The sequence below is a fragment of the Alosa alosa genome, chromosome 1 (genome assembly GCF_017589495.1).
Source record: "Alosa alosa isolate M-15738 ecotype Scorff River chromosome 1, AALO_Geno_1.1, whole genome shotgun sequence".
NCBI classification, from domain to species: domain Eukaryota; kingdom Metazoa; phylum Chordata; class Actinopteri; order Clupeiformes; family Clupeidae; genus Alosa; species Alosa alosa.
This window is the reverse complement of record NC_063189.1, coordinates 46,659,546-46,682,408: the sequence shown is the minus strand read 5'-3', so window position 1 is coordinate 46,682,408 and position 22,863 is coordinate 46,659,546. Positions and strand designations below refer to the sequence as shown.

Below are 22,863 nucleotides of genomic sequence, written 5' to 3'. Positions count from 1 at the left end.
GAAAACATCTGAGAAACAGGCATCATGTTAATTCACTGAACATGGATTAAATTGGAAAAACAGTTGGTTTAGAAAGGCATGGATGTTTGTGATGCTTGCACAGGATAATATAACCCCCCCCACCCCCAACCTCCACCACCTGTTCCTGACAGACAGGACCTGTCCCTCATTGTTGGGAGAGGTCTTTGGATTCCAGCGCCTTCTAAATGCTACAGCACCAACTGTCTGGCCACCCTGATCTCCCTGCAGGCGTGAGGTGATTCTTCATCTGCTGGGCATTCCTCTGGCCTGAGCTCGTGGCAAGTTTTGGGCTTTGTGATGCAGCCACTGTCCGGCCCTGCATGCCTCACATGATCTTTCGCCTGTGGTGGGCTTCCCTCTCACCCTGTCCGAGGCGCGCGCGTGTGCACACACTCACACACACACACACAGAGGTTATTTTCAAGTTTTCAAGAGGTTATTTATAAGTGCTGCCATCACTGCTCCCCAGTATCTCAGCGCCGTCTCCCTGATTGACAGCTGTGCGTTTTCTCTGCGCGCATGTAGGAGTACAACAGTCTTAGCGTAGCTGCTGCTGTGCAGACAGCCAGGAGCTGTGCGTGCAGCCGGAGCGGATGGAAGCATGCGTCAGCAGAGCGAGGCTGCTGAGAGAGAGAGCAGCTCTCCCCTCTCCAGTCCCACACTCCCATTTCCCCCTGAGTCATGCGCCAGCAACCAAAATAGGTGCTGTACCCATGAAACGGAACGTGGCCTGTTCGCCCGCTGCTCGCTTGGCAGCGGCCCTGGCGTGACTAGCCGTCGTCAGCGTCTCCTGCTTTGATTGAGAGGCGGGGGTAAACGGTGCCTGGCGCTGTCCGCTGTGCGCAGGCATGTGTGAAGTCGGAGGAGGAATTCAAAAGGGCGTGGCGCTAACAGCACTAACGCTGACTTCTAATTATTTTTTTTCTGTCTTTCTTACTCAACGCCTCAGGGCGCACATTCAGCACAGCCAGGCCGTGACGGTGGAGCCTGGGTTGGGGTCACAGCGCTCATGGGAGCAGTGCAGGGAGCAGTCAGGGCTCGCTCAGACACTGCGGCCCCTCCGTGCCCCGCACCTCTTCCCCTCCAGTGATGATTACAGAGCATGAGGGGATTCTGTGCACTCTTGTTTATGGGGGTCAGGTGGAGGAATGTGCTCAAGTTCAGGAGGTGGTGCGTGAAGGGTCTCGATTCTCCAAACCGCCTGACCCCATGCCTGGACTACCTGACCTGCCCCATTCCTACACTGTAATAGACTGTGTAAGCAGCAGCACTCACATCACAGCAGGTAGACTGTTGCTGATTTTGAGGCGATATCTGCCCTCACTTGCTTTCCTCCTGGAGAAAGCAGGTAACCCCAGGTACAGGTACTGTCAGGGCAATGAGGGAGTTTCCCCGAAGCATCTTTTTCAATACTGATTCAATGCAACAAAAACCCATTGTACCACGCATCTCATGATGTCATTGGCATCATTTCTGTGTGGACAAAAGCAGCTTGATTTATTCTTAGGCTCGGTGTTTGGGCATGTCAGTATGAAATCAGGGAAAGGTAGAGCATTGTAGTAAAACCTAGTCTGTTCTTTCCCACTGGAGGTGCCTGCATGGGGGTACCAGGATGATCCCTATGAGGCTTTGTGCTTTTCCTGATGTACACCTGGTTAATCACGTCATTCAGCCAGGCTTTCCCAGACACATGGAGTTAGGGATTTAACGATTTTCTCTAAGCCATGGATATGTTCCATCTTCTTTTTCTCCAAGAGGGAAGTGGTAATGTTCAACCTACTTTTAGATGTGCTTCACCATTAAACCACATTTTTCATGTCTGCTCAGGAGTTTAGAGGAGGGTGAAAAATGGTTGGTCTCCATGATATGCTTGTACGGAGGCCCTGGTGTTTGATATTTTCCACTCATGTGAATAACATCCCTAACTAGGGGTGTACCGGTACACTAGTTACTTTGTGTGTGTGCCTCGGTTTTGAAGTCACGGTTCGGTTCATTTTCAGTACAGTAAGCCTGTAGGTACTGCTAGCCTAAAATTAACTGACAATATTGCTGATGCGCAACAGCAAACGTATTTTGAAAAGGTGTCTAATGTTTTTTGACATTAAATGACTAAACAGGCGTATGGTCCGCCACTTAATATGTTTCTGTGGGAACTCGAATTTGACATTGTTCACTCACAAAAAAGCCTACTGTTGATTACTCTTGAAGACTGCATTCAGTACATTCATTCCTAACGTCCTGTACCCAAACGGTTCCGTACAAATACGTGTACCTTTACACCCCTATCCTTAACTGATGTGAAATGGGTCTTTGAGTTTTAGAATTTTTTGGATGTTTATATATGTTGACTATGATGACATGCGAATGGTATTCAAATCCACAGCAGTAGATCTGGTGCCATTATGAAGTCTGTCTTGAATACCAAATCAAATCTAATTTCATTCATACATAGCTCTTGCTCTAGGTTAACAATTGTGTTTGCTTATTGTGTGGTAATTTAAGTTCTGACAATGGTTTGGTGTACATTCAATATCTGTAATTGTAACACCATCTTAGCATTTTTGAGTAATTGTTTGGCATATTTATCTTTTGTTTTGTTACTGCTGACCACTGATTCAGCAGTTAAATCCCTGGAGTGCTCCATAACAATCTGTGAGTCAGCTTGTTGACCATGAGGCCGCGCCTTTGACTGGCCTATCTCTCTGTGTGGATATGTGTGTGAGATGTTGACACCATGTCTGGAATCTGAGACATGTCTGCTTGAAGGTCCCTGTTGTCCCTTATCTCTGACACTGTTAACACTTTTGGGGTTTTAAGTACACACTCTCCTGCATGAACAAAATTAGGCTGCAGTAGTTTGGTTATAATAAGCTTAACTAAAAAGTAAAAGTACTAACAAAAGATGCCTACAAAAAGTATAATGCTCCAGGACATTTACACACATTTGTCAAATGATGCCCTCCAACTTGACCCTATAACAGGATACTCTGGCAATATCCTTGTTTGACAGCGTACCCAGAAATATTTATGTCTATTGTTAGAATTGGCAGGTCTCTGAGAGTCTGGCCTTGATACTGTTTTTAGGTCAGAAGCCCAGAAATTGTTTATGTGAGGGGGCTATCTGTTTTTTGTTCTCCTTATCCGGTTACTTATGCCTGGAATGGCTCCCTGATTAGTTTGAGCCACTCCCATGTTGCGCTGAGGCAAGGAAGTCCTGCTGGCATTCGTGTGCAAACAATTCCCATAGAAAACTGAAAAGGTCCTGAAAAAAGTCCCCAGATGGCCAGGTCTTCATAAAAGGCCAAATAACAGGTTTTTCAATACTATGTCAGAAGTATAAGTATATACTCTTTTGATCCTGTGAGGGAAATTTGGTCTCTGCATTTATCCCAATCCGTGAATTAGTGAAACACACTCAGCACACAGTGAACAAACAGTGAGGTGAAGCACACACTAATCCCGGCGCAGTGAGCTGCCTGCAAGAACGTTGAACTCGGCTTACTCCAAGGACTCCAATGATACCTCATTTTTGAAGATCGGGAATACGGGTCAAAGGTTACATGCGTGAACGATCTTCCAACTTTGGCCTGTTGGTGGCGCTAGAGTGCTCAAGGTGCCGACATGAAACTTGCTGAAATTAATCATGGGACTGTCCCCAATCAGTGTGCCAAATTTCGCAACTTTTTACCAGACGGTTCTATGGGCTGCCATAGACTTCAATGGCAGAGATAAGATAAATAATAAGAACACGTAGAAACACAATGGGTGCCTTCGCAGCTGCTTGGCCCCCAATTAAAAGAAAAGGAAACAACATTTCCCTCATCTGCCAACATGTCTGAATTGACAGCTAAACATATTTGATTACCTGCACTATATGCAGCACTGCCCACATGATTTCCATCTCAATCAGATTCCTATTGATTCAAAGAGCCACTGATTACACTTGACCACAAAACGTCATTAGCGAACAAAAGGTGAACCGGCTCAGTCAGTGTTGCTATTATAAGGAGCCCACCCGTTTGGCCAGATAAAGGCACTGTTGCTGTTGGCGCACATGGAAGCTCCGCATTACAGCTGGGCACACCTGCCTCAAACTAACATCACTGACTGACAGGCAAATTATAAGCATAATAATACACAATAAGTGAGTTTCGTGGAAGGACTTATGGGAGGCCTTCAAAGGCTGGCAACCATCACTGTCCAACGTGTCAGGACAGAGTAGCTGGGAGCAATAAGGAATTTGCCATGGAGAACTGCAGAGTGCAACACTGCTGAATGCATGCGTGTTCAGTGTTGCTGGTAGTGCTGGTGTGGGGGAACATCTCAGAGTAAGTGAGCGGCGTTTAGGATCACTGAAGTGTGTGGCCCCAGGCTGTGCTCTTCATGACGATGTTGTTTATTTATTTGCACCTGAAGGATTGGGATGTCATAGGGTTCTCAATACTGTCCCTTTAGTTCCACGATCTACAATTAGCATAAACCTTTCATGGGCAACTGTTGAAAGAAAGCCTGAAACAAAGCCATTGACAACTGTTGACAACATGGCATTTTACAGGCAATCTTATGTACTTAATTAACATTCATTGCTCTACTGTAAAAATAATTAAACCGCATTTGCCTCTTTGAAAAAATCATATGCCACCTCTGTGGCAGTATTACTGCCCTTTACACTATTGGGCCACCACTATTACAGATTTGAATGGCCCCTATTTATATGTATTAATTTAGCAGACGCTACTATGTCAACTATATTACAAGGGCCATTGTCCCCACAGCAACTCGGGGGTTAAGTGCCTTGCTCAAGGGCACAATGGTGGAAGCTGGGAATTGAACCCACAACTTCAGGGTACTACATGCTAGCCCAGCTCTTTAACCACAGCACTGCCCACAGTGACTTTAAACACATTTTTGGTGTGAAAAGGCTTTACTGGCTCACTCGCTGGTCACAGCAGGGTTATTAACTTGTGCATGTGGAGTTAGCACCAGGCTGTAGCTGTGTTGCCAAAGCGTGTATTGGCTCCCAGTGAGGATGGACGAGACGAGCATGGTGGAGTCTGAGGCGGGAGCACGGGAGGAACAGGTCCACACTAGTAGAGGCTTCTCTTTGAGGGGAGAAAAAAAGACTGCTGTGTTTTCTTTCAGAGGGCCTGGCTTGCCTCTGCTAATAAAAGATGTGCAGAAAAAGAAAAGTGACCTGTCGTGAGGAAAGGGAAAAAATATGACTTGTATAGGCCCATTATAAATCAGGGATGCCTATCTTTGCGCGGCCTGGTGATTGATGGGTGGACCTCCGGGGCCATGGACACTGCAAGTCTGGCCTTGCTGCACACCGTTGTGCTGTGCAGTTTAACTGCTTGTTCCTGATAATACTGTAACAATCACTCCACAAGACGTGTGTTTTTAAACCCAAGAAATTAGATTATACTACAAAAAGAGAAAATGCCTTTGCATAATATTAAATAACTTGTATAGCTTGTCATCCAAAAGCACACTTCCCCATATACTAAATATTATAATTTAAATGCAAGGTGATTCTGAAGTAAGGGATTACCACTGAAATAGGCTTTTTCTCTTTGTCCATGTTGTAGACTGCCTGACAGGGGCTGCACAGAGACCCAAATATTGGGCTATTGGTCTTGGCTTGTGAGGCTTGTTTTTATTGTAGCATGCTGTCTACCGTTCTACGTTTGGAAAAGATTGTCATTTGTGTTTTAACAATGTTTTGCTTCTGACTGCTTGATCAAGGAGAACGTCAAAAGTGTGAATAATTGCCACATTTTTCAGCTTTGCTGAACTTGGTCTGTTATGCTGCCTACTCCTTGTTGTGAATAAAATGTGGGAACGGAATAATTAAAACAAGTACACGATTTATTGAAGCCAACACATGACATACTAAAATGATTTTTGACGTGCTTAATGTATAAATGTACAAAGTTATAAATACTGTAGATGAATTCTGCTATAGATGTGATTTGTCATCAGATTTATTGTGTTATTTGTTTTTGTGCTGCTTTTATTTTTAGCTTTTCCATGTGGCCTATGTCCTCATCAAGTTCGCCAACTCGCCCCGCCCGGACCTCTGGGTGCTTGAGCGCTCCGTTGACCACGGCCGGACTTTCACACCCTGGCAGTACTTTGCACGTGAGTGTGTGGACTTGAGACATTTCTCATGCGTGGACGACATTGCATGGTAATGACAGTAAGATTTGATGACCATGGATGCCTCTCGGGTTTATAGCACACAGTATTTCTTTTGGATGTCTCAGCAGAGTTCATTGAATGCTGTGAAGACGCATGAAGTCTTCACTGTTATTTTTTGTTGATAAGGTCATCTAAACACCACACTTGAAATGCTATATTGTATATTCTGCATTTTCTACCAATGTGGCCTATTATAGATATAATAGATCTATAGATTATAGATATAATTTTCCTGTACATGCTTTGCTTTCTTAAACCCACTTTAAGATAAGTCTCTGACTATACTAATTGTCACGATCACCTCAGTATATGCTGTGCATTAGTTCATCATTTGAGTCAAGCCAAGGCGACACTTTGTGATATCTGAACAACAGAATCAATGAGTCACACACAAAGTCATCTCTCATGCCTTATAGACTGCTGGTATTCTGTGGCTATTCTGTGTTTGGCCATGTAAGACCTGCTTCTGTAAGACTAATTTTAGTATGTTTCTTTCACATATTTGGATGTTTTTTTTTTGTTTTGTTTTTTGTGAAATGTATGAGCTGTTCATAATGTCAGCATTAACATATCCACACTCAGATTCTAAACGGGAATGTATTGAAAGATTTGGGAAGCAGCCCAACAAGTATATCATTGGAGATGATGAGCAGATCTGCACCACTGAGTACTCCCGCATTGTGCCTCTGGAGAACGGGGAGGTAAGAATCATGCCGTTGTTTTAATTAGGAAAAAAAACATGAACTGCACATGAATATGTATAAGATGACTAATCTTGACACTGAGAACTGCGACAAGGTCTGTCCACAGAGAAGGCAGACCATAACGGCATCATTCTGACCTTGCAGGTGTCAGGAATAAAAGTTTGAATGATAAAGATGATCATGATCCACAGCTTTCAGCTCTTGCTAATGCTCTTGTGTTGCGCAGATTGTCGTGTCGCTGATAAACCGCCGGCCGGGGTCAAACAATTTCACCCACTCTCCGGCGCTTCAGGAGTTCACCAAGGCCACCAACATTCGCCTGCACTTCCTGAGAACCAGCACCCTGCTGGGTCATCTCATCTCCAAGGCCCAGCGGGACCCATCCGTCACACGCAGGGTAAGTGCCACGAGTCGGGGCGTGCATATGATCATCTTTCCCCAGAACGTTCAGCCTGGAGACCTTAAGTTTAGCATTACGGAGTCTTCTGAATATTAGTGGTGTTCATGTTGTTTCTCTGCCAGCTCCGATCTCTTTTGATTGTTGTGTGTGTCTGTAAGGAGTTCAGGCATCAAGCTGAGCTCCTGGATCTGCTCTTTGGTTTGGAAAGGGAAAAGGAAAGGGGAAATGGCCCAGGCCAGGAGGCCATTACCAGATGCTTTCTACGTGGCTTTGAACAATGAATGTCTGGTTCTCCGCCAGCTCATTACTCAAGTTAATGAAATTAGTTGTGAAGTTTGTCTTGAACACTTAGTTCTTTTTGGAAGTTGTATTGTTTTCAGGCAGTCTGGAGGACAGACAAGTCACAGAAAGCAAGTGCATGATATGTATATATAGTCTGTTCCTCACACCTGGATGTATCCTTTGCTCTAGGGTTAGTAGATCCTTGTTATGGGCTCAGATTATATATGGGCTCATAAGATTATAAATGTTTGAAGAGAATCATGTTTTGTTACTGGTTCAGATGCATGTGATCACATAGTCAGCGGTAATTACAGCAAGATGTCACGTGTGCTCCAGTGTATACAGGCAGAGTAATCAAGCACAGATGACTCACAACTTTCATTGTCCTTGCCTTGTCTCCATCTGGAATGGTGATGATGGATGACTGTGTTCTGTTGGTTTTACTCTTCAGTCTGTTGATGCCATCACTTGGCGCCCTCCCAATCCACCCCTCTTACCCCGACTCCACCCCTTCTCTTCTCCCTTCCGGCTCCTTGCACATTCCTGGGTGGGCTCACTGCCAGCGCCGGGTCTCCTGCCAAGGCCACTCTGAGGAGGCGCAGGCTCCGGTGAAATGGCTCAGGAGGAGGAGGAGGAGGAGGAGAAAGGAAGGCCAAATGGTGGCAGACAGCTCTCCAGCGGGCCGTCATCTTGCGGCTTACACAGCCCTGTGGAGTCTGACACGCGGCTCAGCCTCCCTCTGTCCCTGTGCGAAACACAAAGTGCTGTCTGACTAGAGACTGAGACGTCTCACTGGGGCGCTGGTCTGGGAGAGGTGGATAAAGAAAGAACTGCTTTTTTTAATGGTTGGCACTGGTATGTCCTTCCCTTGGTTACTGGAATCCAACAAGTACCAGCCAAATGGGATGTCTTGCCTGGTCATTCTCAAATGGGATTTCTGTGCCTATTTGAAATAGGTTGATGAGTCCTCCCCGGAGTCTGGGGTAAATATCAGGAAGTTAATGCACCAGACCATGTTTTGTTTTGATGACGGACCATGTGTTTAATGTTGCCCCCATCTGCACTTTCCCACTTTCCAGGTAGGCTGCCTGCCATCCATATTAATCTCTACTTAGCCAGGATAATCTGCCTGTCAGGAAGAGATGTCTGGCAGACAAGGCAAAGGCTAAAAGGGGGCCTTAGATTTTCACACTCTGTTGATTTGTAGCTCTAGATTCCAGGGTGTGTCGCATGCGCACACACACACACACACTCACACATGCACATGCACGCACACACGCACGCACAACTGATTTTTCTATTTCCTCTTTTCACAGTATTACTACAGCATCAAAGACATCAGCGTTGGCGGGCGATGTGTGTGCCACGGTCATGCCCTGGAGTGTGGTGGCCCAAGCAGGCAGGACCAGTAAGGAGCTCCACACACTCACACACTTCACACACTCACCCCTTACTTCCACAGAGTTGGGGTTCTCTTCATATCTGACAGGCCCAGTCCTGCCAATAATACATCTGCATTAGCCTTTATCATAAGTATAAGTATATATACTCTTTTGATCCCATTAGGGAAATTTGGTCTCTGCATTTATCCCAATCTGTGAATTAGTGAAACACACTCGGCACACAGTGAACACACAGTGAGGTGAAGCACACACTAATCCCGGCGCAGTGAGCTGCCTGCAACAACAGCGGCGCTCGGGGAGCTGTGAGGGGTTAGGTGCCTTGCTCAAGGGCACTTCAGCCGTGCCTACTGGTCGGGGTTCGAACCGGCAACCCTCCGGTTACAAGTCCGGAGCGCTGACCAGTAGGCCACGGCTGCCCCACAAAGGTGCTGTGCAGGTAGATATTAAACAGTAGCTATACGGTAGCGGTAGTTGTCCCAGTTTTTGCCCAACAGACATGACTTTTATTTTAATGCAGTTGGCATCAGACCAAGCAGTGCAGATAAGGCCGTCATCATGTTTACAAGAAATGAATGATGGAGTCCCACCTCAACACAGCAGCATCTTGATGCAGATATGATATGACACTTCTATTCTTGGTAGGGTGTTTGGCTGTTGTGGAGTAAGGGGGACATTTCTTGGATGCCTGAGACCAGTATCAGAGCACTGTAGGAAATGATGGCATCTGCTTATTTCCTGTCTCCTCCATTGTAATGAGGCGGGAGATGTTTTTGAAGTCTTGATTAGCCTTGCTGCCAGTGAAATGATACTCAAGGGAAATGACCTCACAGAATAGCACGAAACAGTTAACCTATTCCCACTGGATGCTGCATGACGCAACATTCTATCTCCCACCGGTTGCTGCATAGCGCAACATTGAATCTCCCGCTGGTTGCTGCTTAGCGCAGCATGCTTTTTATTTCATGTTTCTAGGTGTACAGAGGCTTAGATATTAAGGTTTTGGTAGACGTTGACAATTCTTAGTATTTTTTTAGAAAACCCTCAGGAAATAAGGTTATTTAGTCTAAAATGCCATAGGATTCTATAGGCGTTTTTAGCAGGCATTTTAGGAGTAAATGGGTTAAACCATCATTTTTTAAACATTTCTTTGTGTGTGTGTGTGTGTGTGTGTATGTTTGGTTGATCTTAATTACAATTACTATACAATTATTATTATTATTATTTTTTAAAGGCGACAGTGTGATTGTCAGCACAACACCTGTGGAGACTCATGTGACCGCTGTTGCCCAGGATACCACCAGAAGCCATGGAGACCAGCCACAGCGGATAGTGCCAACGAATGCCAGCGTGAGTTCCTCTGCCCTCTCCTGCCCTTATCGTTCGCTCCGGTGGCACTGCGACGGAGCTGTACCCGCTCCCTGTGCCAGCTGACGCCAGGCCAATGCCTCGTTACGCTTCCTTCTTACTGGGCGTCACATTGCGGGCTGTCATTAGCACATAGCGCCATATCTTATCCCCCTCTGCCAGAGCCCACTGCAGAGCCACAGGTTCCGGGCGTGAAATGTCAACAAGTGCAGGTCCAGTGCAGGTCCAGTGCAGGTTAACGCGGTGATCAATCAGGACGAGCATGCGTGAGCCCTATCTGTCTTCACTTCCCAGCGACGAGCAGGACATGAGTCATACTGGAGCTCACCTGCCTCGAGGACCATCACCCCCTTCCCCCCACCCCACTTGCATTCCTTGCCCTGTTTTAGTGTCAGGCTCAAGTCCTTGTTTGTTTTTGGAGCACTGGGTTGTGTGTGTGCATGCGCGCGCACGTTTTCCCCTCCTGTCCTGTTATGGCTTTGTACTGGGGCCTGTGTGGGCAGTGAGTGAGTGGTGCTCTTCATCACCTGCCGTGTCTGATTCAGCCGCGCAGCCCAGTGTACCGTCTGTAGCCACGGCCCAGGACCAACGCAGACCCACACAGGGCAGCGTCATCCCTGCCAGCTGGATCCTAATTGCCCTGGAGTGCTGACAGCCTCCGGCTCCTGTGTCTGAGGTGCTGAAACGTGAACCTGGAGCCACAACAAGATCGAAAGACTCATCAACACACATCCCAACCCCCACACCCCAACCCCCACACCCCAACCCCCACACCCCAACCCCCATGCCTCCACCCCCTTATCCCACAGCGGCTTTAAGCCAGTCGGGGTGCTTGCTCGCCCGCATGGTGAGCATGCAGTGGGCTGGGCTGTGTGGTTATGTGTTAGGGCTGCAACAATTAAGTGATTATTAAATAAATCTGCAGCTGTTTTGGTAATCACTTACCGGTAATTGGTTTGTATCAATTTGTAAAGAATTTACCTCAGAATTCTCTAATTGCAGTTTCTTAACCTTGAATATTTTCAGCTTTACTTGCTCCTTTATGACGGTAAACTAAATATCTTTGGTGTGTCGACAAGACATTTGAGGACATAACTGGGTTCTGGGAAACACTGATCACCCTTTGTGTAAACATTTTCTAACATTTTATCGATCAAATAACTAATCGATTTATCAAGAAAATAATCGACGGATTAATCAACGATGAAAATAATTGTTAGTTGCAGCTCGTTTCTTGTGTGTGTGTGTGTGTGTGAGAAAGAGAGAGAGATTTGAGCGTGGATTTGAGGTTGAGGCGGCGCAGTCTTGCACTGAGTCAGACTCTAGGGGGTTATGGGTAACAAGAGCTGACACATACCCCATGTCTCATTTGTGCTTCTCTGGAAGTATCCACAATTTATTTTTTGTCTGTGAAAATTTGGCTTGACCTTTTCCTAAACCACAAGAATGAGGGGTCTCGTACTATGAAAAAGCATGTTTGATTTCATATGTTACTTTGTGCCGTTTTTATCCTGGTCAGAATCCATTAGAATTTTTGATGAACAGCATGAGCTCAGCTCTTTCCCGTATGCACCTGGCCCGTACAGACAGTATATTCTAAATTGCAGCTCTGACTGGAACTTCCTTCCAGAAATAGCATGAATGGATTTGAGATAGGAATGGGATTGTTTAACAGGATAATAACCCCATAATTATGTTTTTTTAATGCATGCTTGTTCGTTTCTCAGCAGTCATAGATTAATATGTACTCTGGTGTGTGTGTGTGTGTGTGTGTCTGTGTGTGTGTGTGTGTGTGTGTGTGTGTGTGTGTGTCTCTTGGGACTCTCCCTCAGCCTGCCAGTGCCATTCGCATGCCACTGATTGTTATTATGACACAGAGGTGGAGCGCAGGAGAGCAAGTTTGGACATCTACGCTCGCTATGATGGAGGGGGAGTATGCCTCAACTGCCAGGTAGAAGGCCCTTGGCCAACCTCCTCTCTCTCTTTCTCTTTCTTTCTTTCTTTCTTTTTCTTTCTTTCTTTCCTGTTTGTAAAGTGCTGCAGTTTTTGTATCTATATTTTTGAGAGCTGAGATTAGGTTTACTCTTAGTCAAAACTGTATTATGAAGAAATGACTTACACAAGTCATCCGACACAACAGGTGGATTTCATTATCTGTCTGTTGACACAAATGGAGTCATCGATCTTCAAATAAGAAAAACAGAAACAGCTTCCTAGCTATACACGGCAATCTTAGACTGTTTTTTCATAGGCTGAAATTAATATAATTTCTGTGTCATGGTGGAATGTGCTGTTACTAGGGGAAACATGCTGATTTCATCATGTACTCATGATACAAAAGTATAAAAAGCAAGTGAAAAACTTGGCATGGCCTTATGTAGCGCTGGGCTCGAAACAGAGCGTCTGAAATGCCAACAATGCTAATCCAAATATATTGCTGTCCTCCAAGTCTACTCTGACTCAACACACTTCAGAGAGAAAAGCAGAAATGTACTTGAACATTGTTTCAGTGAGCTCAGTTTTATGTGTGTGTGTGTGTGTGTGTGTGTGTGTGTGTGTGTGTGTTTTTAATATGACATCTGCATGAGTGTTTTGTGTGTTTGTATTTTTGTGCATGTGAATGAGTGTGTGTGTGTGTGTGTGTGTGTGTTCATGCACATATGAATATTAATACTTTTAATACTTGTGTTTTAGCACAACACGGCAGGGGTGAACTGTGAGCGCTGTGTTGAGGGATATTACAGGCCGTATGGAGTTCCACGGGAATCGCCCACAGGATGCATACGTAAGAACATTTCTCTCCGCTCCCTTCAGTCAAATTCTCCTCATCATTATCCTCTCACAATCCTCTGAAGCCCTAAGATTGCAACACCTATCTATTCCTAGAATAGAATAGGATGGTTTCACACAACAAAATGAAGTTATGGAAAATATATGAACACCTGGGAATCAATACTCAACAACTCGACTTGTTATAGGCCTGTACCATTATTTCGGCATGCACTTATCCAATTCTTTGGATATGATGCTTAAAAAGTTAAGACATTAACATAGTGGTGTGAGAAAGCTGCATCATTCACAGCTAAAGTTATATTTACAGTTGTAAAAGTTTATAGTGTAGTCTCACGGAGTATCCCTGTGGGCAAGTGGAAAAGTCTGTCTGCACACCGTTGACCTGTGCAGTGGCTAGCTTTCTGCAGGCTCCGGTCTCGCTGGCGACAGAGGATCTAAAGCCCCCCACCCCCTCGTCAACACACACACATCCCCCCACCCTGAGCATGACTCCCTCGCCATCCCCAGTTCTACAGACATAACACACTAAATTCAGAGTGATTCTGTTTACATTGCCAGCGGGCCACAGCCACTGCTCCTTGTCACAGAAATAGCTCACAGTTGCATTTGGGCAGAGCAAGGTGACGAAATTAAACAGGGCGGCGCTTAACGTGTCGAAAAGACTAAAGAAGCCCCCAGCTCAATTAAGGGGGCTTAGCAGCGCATGGTGTCGACTCGAGAAAACAAAATTGACAGAGGCCCCCCTCCCATATGCCTTTATAAGTAAAATGGCATACATCAAATAGGTGGGATGTTTCAAACCGTCAGTCAGCCATAGCCTAAGGGGAGACCGTCAACTTGACGCCAAATGAAAACCTTGGCTAGCATAGTTGTTTAAGACGTTTGGCCACACTATCCATGATATTCTTTTTAGACTATCTACAGTTGCTCTGATTATCTGTTGACTCTCAGTTAATTACATTTTATAATGAAGGTTAGGTTTAGGAGTTGGGTTTGCTTAAGGTGATATTCAAGTGTTCAATTTTACATACTAAACTTGAATCTTTGGGTGGATCTTGTGAAGGGCTCTCTGAAATTAGACATTTGTGAAGTGCTAAAAGTCTAGGTGGAATGCTGTTTGGCCTGTGCACAACAACAGTAACTGCACAAAGTGATCTCGTAAGGCACACTTGACCCATACTCTCTCTCTCTCTCTCTCTGTTTGTGTGTGTGTGTGTGTGTGTAGCTTGTAGGTGTGATCCCCAGTCCACACAGGGCTGTGAGATGGGCTCTGGACGCTGCACATGCCGACCAGAGTTCAGTGGTGACTACTGCAATCAATGTGCAGACGGTTACTATGGTTATCCTAAATGCATCAGTAAGCAGCATCCCTTTCATATTATCTGTAAAAGGCATCATTTTAATCCCTGTTATGATGATGCTCTTTGTGCTTTTCCTTAACCAAACATGCAATTTCGACTTACTAGAGATGTCATGTTAGTGCGGAGTTGAATAAGTCACAGTTTAAATGACATGGAACCCATGAAGACTGTACAAAGACTGTAAATCTTGGCACATTTCTGACAAGATGCACCTAAGAAATGTATCTAACAAACAAAGCTCATGCAGGTTAACTCTAAACAATCCCGACACTAATGCTGTTTGGTGCAGGGGTTTGTTCCGTGTGGGAGTGTTGTGGTGGTGGTGTTGATGAGCCATGGACAGTAGAAAATTGCACTTGTGAAATAGTCAATCAGCCCCTGAGTGTAATGCATGATAACACACACAACATGATAATTGACCAGTGACTGTGAGATGGTTGCGTGTGGATAAAAGTAAGGTGGAGGCTCCACGGGTTCCCACTCGGTCAGTGGGTGAGAGAGGATGTGCTGGGCAGAGGGTCTTAATTGAGGATGTCCGTCTGCTGACCTCACAGGAAGTGGGGGCATGCCGGCCCCTCCGCATGTTGTGGGCATCGGCGCTCCTCAGATCCACCCTAACTGGCACCACGTGCCCATGTGAAGAGCAACCTTGGCCCTCCCTCACCGCCACCGGTTTAGTCTGCACGGCAGCCACGCCACGCAAAACGTGCATCGGGAGGCACCGACGTGACAACGGCATGTCGTGCGTTCAGCACCTCTGCGTTGGAACATTGTTCCTTCAGGTGTCTCTGGCGTCCGTAAGAGATGCTACATTTGCCGTGCATGACACCAGCCAATTAGAGCAGCTAAGAGGGTGAAGGGCGTTGGCACTTCCAGGGTTGTGAGTCATTGGAGGTGTTGTTCAGCTGGAGAAGGCACACCAACCGGCTAAACACCACTTTTCTCTCACCCCCACCCGCTACCCCCCAGGAGACAGCAAGCTTCTCCAACCCCCCCCACACACACACACACACACACACTCCTGACAGGTTTTGTTCTTGTCTAAATGTGTGCAGGTCAGAGTGCGCCTCCCAGTCTTGCTGTGTTATAGCTGCTAAGGGAGATCGGCTGCCTGGGGCGACAGAGGTAGACCGGAGTAATTGGAAGGGGGGTGAAAAAAAAATGAACAATCTCAATTTCTCCCCTGTGGAGAAATGCTGTGACATTTTAGACAAATGATCTCTCAAAGGCCCTCCAGTGTGATTCAAGTTGAAGGCAGACTTTTTAGTCTTGACTCACTCTGCACGCTGCATTAGAGGTGCAGGAACAAAAGCTTTTCATTTCATGCAGAGCAGTTTAAACCTTTGATCTGTACATTTTGCATGGGTCCATGAACCACTCTTCTGCAGCTTTTTTAGCACCTTGTTCCACCATGCCCTCCGTGCAATCAGACAGCACATGACTGTCGGTTAGGGCGTCTCGTTTTCACTTTTTGGAAAAGAGAATGACTGTGGAATGTGCCTTAAAAAGGATCTGCAGATGGGTGTCGATCACTCTTTGCAGAGTAGAGCAGCTCATGGGAAGAGCCGTGCAGCTTTCCCTGAAGATCACCCGCCTGTAAACTACAGATCTGATTAAAATGTTTTTTAAAAGACAAATTTGAATTTCTTTAAAGATATTCATGATGTGTCACTCCTCATCTCCATTAGCATAATTTATTTTTTGTCTGCCACTTCAGAGACGCTGAGCACCCCACAACATGAAATTCCCAAATATACATTTGATCTGGGAGTTTACAAATGGTTTGCGTTCAAGCCAACAGATATCTCCATATCCCCAGTGGGCAATGATGATGATAAGTCAGATGACATGTTCATGTCTCTTTGTTTATTTATTTTGATTTTAACACAGAAATAACTGATTTTAACACAGATCTCCAAATATATACAGTATGGTACAACAATGTAATGGTATTTCCAAAGATTTAATGATCAGCCCAAATGAGCTCCTTACATGGCTCAGTGTTATGCTGAGAAAGGAAAAAAAGACATGCAGGCTGTGAATATTTTGGAATAACATCAGCTTAAATGAACTACTTGGTAATATTCTGTTCTATTTTTCTGCTTCGTGGATATCTCCCCAGCTACGTCACCATCCGACAACATTAAAGGTTTGTCAATCATGCGTATTCACTTGCGCTTACGTTCCCCCTCATGTCCAGTGATGGCCGTTCCCTCCTTATTTGACTTTTCTCTCCCCCCCCAGAGCCCAAGGTCTGCAGCACGGGTTATTTCGGAGCGCCCAGCTGTCGACGTGAGTATGAGCTAGCCATGCTAATGTCTTATAAAGCTTGTCTCCTGTAACTCCCCCAAGGCACTTGGGCAAGCATCAGACACGCTTCTCCTCACCTCTGATTCAACCCCCTCTTGTCATCTCTCCCTCTCCTTCTCCCACTTCCTTAGGATTTCTCCCTCTCTCTCTCCTCTCTGTCTTTCTATTTTTCTCTCTATTTTTCTCTCTCTCTCTTCTCTGAGTCCCTCTGGCTCTGTGTGTCTCAGCTGGATCTCTCGTCCTGCTCTGTGTCATCCAGGGCTTTCCCGCACAGCTTTTGAACTCCTCCATTTATTAGAGATGAGTGGACTTTAAAGAGAAGACGTTAAACTCTAATGGGCACATAACATACTGCCTCTCCAGAAACCACTAGGATGGCAGTTTACTGAGAGCCAAGAGAACATGTAAGAGAGGACTATAAATCTGCAGTTTACTGAGAGCCAAGAGAGGACTATATATCTGCATGTTGTGGAGATGTCTCTGCATGCTCTGCTAACTCTGTCCTCTAGGCTTGCAAAGGAGCTGGAGTGGCATCTTAAATGTGCCAACACACTTTTATATTATATGGCAACCAGGCAATGGTGAATGGTGTTAGTGTATATTTATCCTTTTGGCTGTAGTGAAGCAACTCTCTGATCTTGCAGCTGAGATGGCTTACAGCTATTATGTTTTGGCATTTACTGGTTATGATTTGTTTTATCTTAATAGTTATGTTTTTGGCATCCACTTATAGTACAAACAGATCAGTAGTTGTGGCCACCCACACTAAAGCACTTCAAAGATTTGAATTGTGTGTAGTTATAACAGTCTCTCAATGTGACACAAAAAACACAGCAAAGGATTACAGATAATAAACATCCATTTTAGTTGTGCATATGAACATTGCAGGCTGTACTTATTCATTTGCCTACCAATGTGGGAAAGCGGTTGTTTGCTTTCTCTCTGAGATTTGACCGACTAAGAATGTCATCCCTAATCCTTGTTTGGCTTTTGTTTCAATTTTTTATTTGTTTATTTCAGTGGCTCCCTGTGTATCTGTGTGTGTGTGTGTGTGTGTGTATGTGGGGGGTGCTGCTGGGCTGAGGGGGTATGATGGGGGGTGAGGTCTGCTTAGTGCCAGCCTAAACAATAAAGCCCTTCTGTGTGTGGAGCGCTGCAAGGTTGCCTGGCATTATTCAGCCCTGGCACAGCCTTCGTGCAGCCCTCGCCTGTGGAGGAGGCCGTATGGAAAGTGCAGTGGGCTCAGAACAAGCTGAACAATCACGGGAAAGTTAGAAAAGACCACAGAAGTATTGTATTATTGTCCTGCAGCGAAGACACACACACACACACACACACACACACACACACACAGCCTCACTCCTGCATTGTTGCCCACAGTAAGCTGGAGCCTGTGCTCTGCTGTGGCTGCGTGCCTCTGGGCCAGCTCTTCCCGTCCGGTCCTGTGGGCCCCGGGGTCTGTGCCAGGAGTGAATGGCACCGTAGATGGACACACTGTGTCTGTGAGTAGGTGGGCAGCGCTGACTCCCATCACCTCACAGCTGAGGCAGCGGCCACTCAAGAGGGCTTTGTTCGGTCAGCTCTGCCTGATGTGTGCTGCTGGAATCATCTCTGTTAATGCACATAATGAGCATTGTATCGGCACTTGTGGTTTTTACATTCTGTCTGTCTGTCTGTCTGTCTGTCTGTCTGTGTGTGTGTGTGTGTGTGTGTGTGTGTGTGTGTGTGTGTGTTGTGAACAGCCTGCCTGTGTGAGCGACAGGGCACTGTGCCAGATGTGTGCACTGCATCGGGGAGATGTCTGTGCCGTCCAGGGATCATCGGGGAGCGATGCGATCGCTGTCATGAAGGATTCCACTCTTTCCCGTATTGTCAGGGTGAGCTTCCTGCATCAACACTACTCATTGCAACTCAAAACATGTTAAGAAACTACAAAATTCACTCTTTGAGGCATTTGAAAATTGTCAACAGTTCTCATGGGGAAAAAGAACACAAACTGAGGAATCCAAAAATTAAATTCACAGTTCACCGTTCTGTTTCAAGTAACTGTGAGCATTCTGGGTCTAAGCAGACATTCTGCCTTTAAAGAAACCTTTCTTGGACCCTCTGGCTCTGAAGAAACCTTTCTGGCTTTTTTTTTTAGTGTTGAATGGTCTGTAGCCTGAATAGATCTTTGTCATGTTTCCCAGAGTGCCGTTGTGATGGCCATGGTGTGGCCGACAGGTCGTGCGGGCCCAGAGGCGAATGCAGATGCCGGGCCAACTACGCTGGCCAGCAGTGTGAACAATGTGCCACCGGGCACTATGAGTACCCATACTGCTCTGGTATAAACCCCTACAATCCCATAGAACAGGATATCCATTGCATCTACCCTACAATCCTCTAGAACACACAATATCCATTACATCTACCCTACAATCCTCTAGAACACACAATATCCATTACATCTAACCTACAATCCCCTAGAACACACAATATCCATTACATCTACCCTACAGTCCCCTAGGCTATAACAGGATATCAATTACATTTATCCTACAATACCTCAGAACACAATATCCTTTACATTTTTATATTACCTACATTTTTGTCTGCCAAATACCATAAACATACATTTTATATTGCCTTCAATATGGATGCTTTTGTCTAGGAATGGTTACTGTCCCATATAGCAATGGTCATTTAATTGAAATCAAAACATAACGAAATCCTGGTAAGCATGTTTGGGCATGTTCATTGATTTTTTTTTTTGAATGAAAGCTTTGAGTAGCCTTGAGTCAGGTGTAGGGTTGGGCACCGAAACACAGTTCTAATATGGCACCGGTGCCGATCACAAACGGTAGTAACTGCATCGAATAACAACGTGGATTTCGGTGCTTAAATAGCGTTTTATTTATTTATTTATTTTATACGAGGCATCACTGCATGTCATGCGCCATCTCTAACGTCTTGCTCTGATAGCAACACATCCAGATACTAACATAAGCTAGCATAACATTAGCTAACATAAGTGGATGTATAAACCAGAGGGGTGCACCACATAGGCGAGTGGACAGTGTTTGATAGCTTGCGTGAGCCCAAGTAGCTTACTTTAAAGCGATAATACCTTACACAATGTCCTTGCTAATGCGCTAACTGGCATTTATTTGAAATGTTATCAGCAAAGTTGTAAGGTGAAAACTTTATTTCACGGTGTGTCAAAACAACATAATGGCATTATATTAATCTTTCATGTACATGAGGCCCATATAGCATCACAATGAATATGAAGATCATGTTAAAAGTTAGCTGGCAAAAAGTTAGCTGGTTACCTGATGTCACTGAGCTGTCAAAGAGGCTACGAAACCATCTCCGTAGCCTACGTTATCGCTAATTAAACTCAGCTGACTGGTGTTAGCGCATAGCAATAGTTGCTGTTAAAATGCCTACTAGGCTAGCGCTGGGAATCTAAACACTTCAACACCGACATGTAGCCTGACATGTTCAAAACTATTGCGTGTTATGGGTTAAGACATGAAATTTCTTGAAGCATTTGGGAACACACTGAATTAACTGGAAAGTAGAGTTAGATTAGCTTGCTTGCAAATGCAGTTGTCCATGTTCTATGGCAAGCGGTTTTAACATACCTTATGACAAACCGCCTACACTAGGTAAACTTGAAAGCAGAGCTTACCATTGTGTGTGCATGCATGCAAGCTGTTTTAACATTTAAATGTATTATTTGTAGGAGCAATGAGATATTGATAGTAAATTGAATATAACACTTCAATTTCATGTTCAAATTTGTCTTATCAAAAAAAGCAATTCATGCTTTAGATGATTTTAATTTAAAACATTTTAAAAACAAAGTACCGGTTCAGGCACCGTTTCAGCACCGGCACCGTTTTAAAAGTATCGATTTAGCACCGGTATCGGATAAAACCCAAACGATACCCAACCCTAGTCAGGTGTCCTATCAGTCAGAGACATACAGTAGGCTGTGTCTCAAACCACCTACTTGCACACTTCCAATACTTAGTTTAAGCACTCAGGGCCAGATGTACTAGCGCTTTTGCGCCCACTTCAGGCGTAGTTGTTTCGCAACGTGCGTGTAAAATCATTGCGAGGTATGTACAAACAGGCGCCAAAAGATGTTAAAAGCGCCAAACTGCCTGTTGCGGGGAGCTGAAAAGGGCACATTGCGTTTTTCGTGTCATGCGTATGCATTCATGGGAGGATCCAGAGGAAAGTGGGAGTTTAGCGTAAAAAGATGGGAGGGGACGCGTAAATAGCGCCTGATTATGTATTCCGCGTTATGTACAAAGACTGCTCGTGAAAGCGCACGTCTATTCTGCGCCTAAATACTTCCGCCTTGTAAAAGCAGGTGTTAATCCAAATTGCAGTTCAATGCGTCAATTAGAGAACCTTTCGAAGACAACAGATCGCTATTTAGAGCACCAGTTTTGTCTTTGTACTATCAAAAGCAACATTAACTTTCGTTGGCCTTTAGAATGTCTTACTTTTCCGTCATTCATTTAAACTTTCATACTTGCTAGATTTGACCAATCTCCCATAGCCTACATGCACAAGTACTGTAGTTTGAGTATCCGCTCCCGCAATATTCTGTCCAGCTCCCGCATTAATGTGTCATTTTTAGTCCCCCTCCCGCCCGCATCTGTAACATGATGTCCCGCTCCCCCCAGCTAAAGCCCGCATGCAGGAGTGATAGCCTATTCAGCTTTTCTTTCTGTCACGAAAGGAGCACACACACCTGAGAAAGACTCCAGATATCAGTTTCTTGGTTCTGAATGTAGGCTGAAGTAGGCTAGGTTTAGTCTGGTGCCCTCTTTCTCTGTCATGCTTTCGATTTCGAGTTTTGACAATGAGCAGCAGGAACAAATTGAACCCACGTAAACGACAATATAGGCTATAGGCCTGCTATCCGTCAGTTATGCTTAAACCCGTTTTTTTAATGCTGCCTAACAGAACATCCAGCTGAACTATAATTATGAACACTACTTTAATCATTTCCATATTTAATTTTACGCACATATTTAATTTGCGGGAGTGCAGTGAATCATCGGTTTGTCCCGCACCCGCGAACGCACCTCTCTCATCCCGCCAGCTCCCGCAAAGAGCTTTCAAAAGTTGTCCCGCGCTGCACTCTTTTGCGTCGGGTCCCGCGGGTCTACCGCGGGAGTGCAGACCTCTAGTTTGAGTAGAACTACTGATCTTCATTATCTCCCTGCTTGTTGACACCTTATCATGTATGGTATTATTTCATGATCGCTAAACGTTTGATTCTTTTTAATGTTGTCATCAGTTAACTTCATTCAACTGCGTTGTGGACGTTCGTAAATTGCGTTTATGGGCGGAGAAAGGCAGAGAAAGGCGCAGTTTACACTAAGGATTGAACAATTGATAAATACGACGGAAACTTGGGTCTGACAGCTTTGGCAATCTGTGGTTTGTCCATGACGCTGATAACGCTACGTTCACAAATGTACGTACATCTGGCCCTCAGTGCACACTAGCAGTGTACTGACTGAAGTATGTGGTTTGAGATATAGCCATACTGTAACTTTACTTTTCCTCTCAGTGTGCCAGTGTGATCCAGAAGGATCCCAGGGGGGTGCATGTGACCCTGCGTCTGGGCAGTGTGTGTGTCGACCTGGAGTGACTGGGCGGCGCTGTGACCGTTGCTCCAACCCAGGCCTCCAGTTCCCATACTGCACTGGTAAGTGTTCAAACTACAATCCAACCAGCAGAGACATTAGTCTCTGATACACATGCTCTCTGATAGTTTAGAATGAGGAATATATCTGCAGCCTCGTTTATAGGCTGTTATTCTTAGTTTGGATTTTGAAACACAATAGTGATGTTTTGAGTAATAAAATAACTGTATATGTCTATTCAAACGTTTTTATAAGCCTATTGTGTTCATATTGCATGCAGAGGAAATAAGATGTGGAATGAAAGTAGAAATTGTCTATAAAAGACGTTATAAAAACATTTACACTGCCTCCTCTGCTCGAGTTTTGAAC

General features: G+C 45.1%; 1 protein-coding gene across 1 annotated transcript in view; it reads left to right on the top strand.

The window, feature by feature from the left end:
* The window catches only part of LOC125303128 (laminin subunit alpha-3-like), a gene marked incomplete in the record, with an annotated part of 79,626 nt that overhangs the window by 6,750 nt on the left and 50,013 nt on the right, over positions 1-22,863 (top strand). The window contains 13 exon segments of the mRNA XM_048256695.1: positions 6,045-6,162; positions 6,805-6,923; positions 7,153-7,323; positions 8,925-9,016; positions 10,243-10,358; positions 12,209-12,327; positions 13,071-13,161; positions 14,395-14,526; positions 16,653-16,679; positions 16,775-16,822; positions 18,583-18,717; positions 19,030-19,164; positions 22,419-22,556. Coding sequence (XP_048112652.1) covers positions 6,045-6,162; positions 6,805-6,923; positions 7,153-7,323; positions 8,925-9,016; positions 10,243-10,358; positions 12,209-12,327; positions 13,071-13,161; positions 14,395-14,526; positions 16,653-16,679; positions 16,775-16,822; positions 18,583-18,717; positions 19,030-19,164; positions 22,419-22,556 — 1,441 coding nt within the window.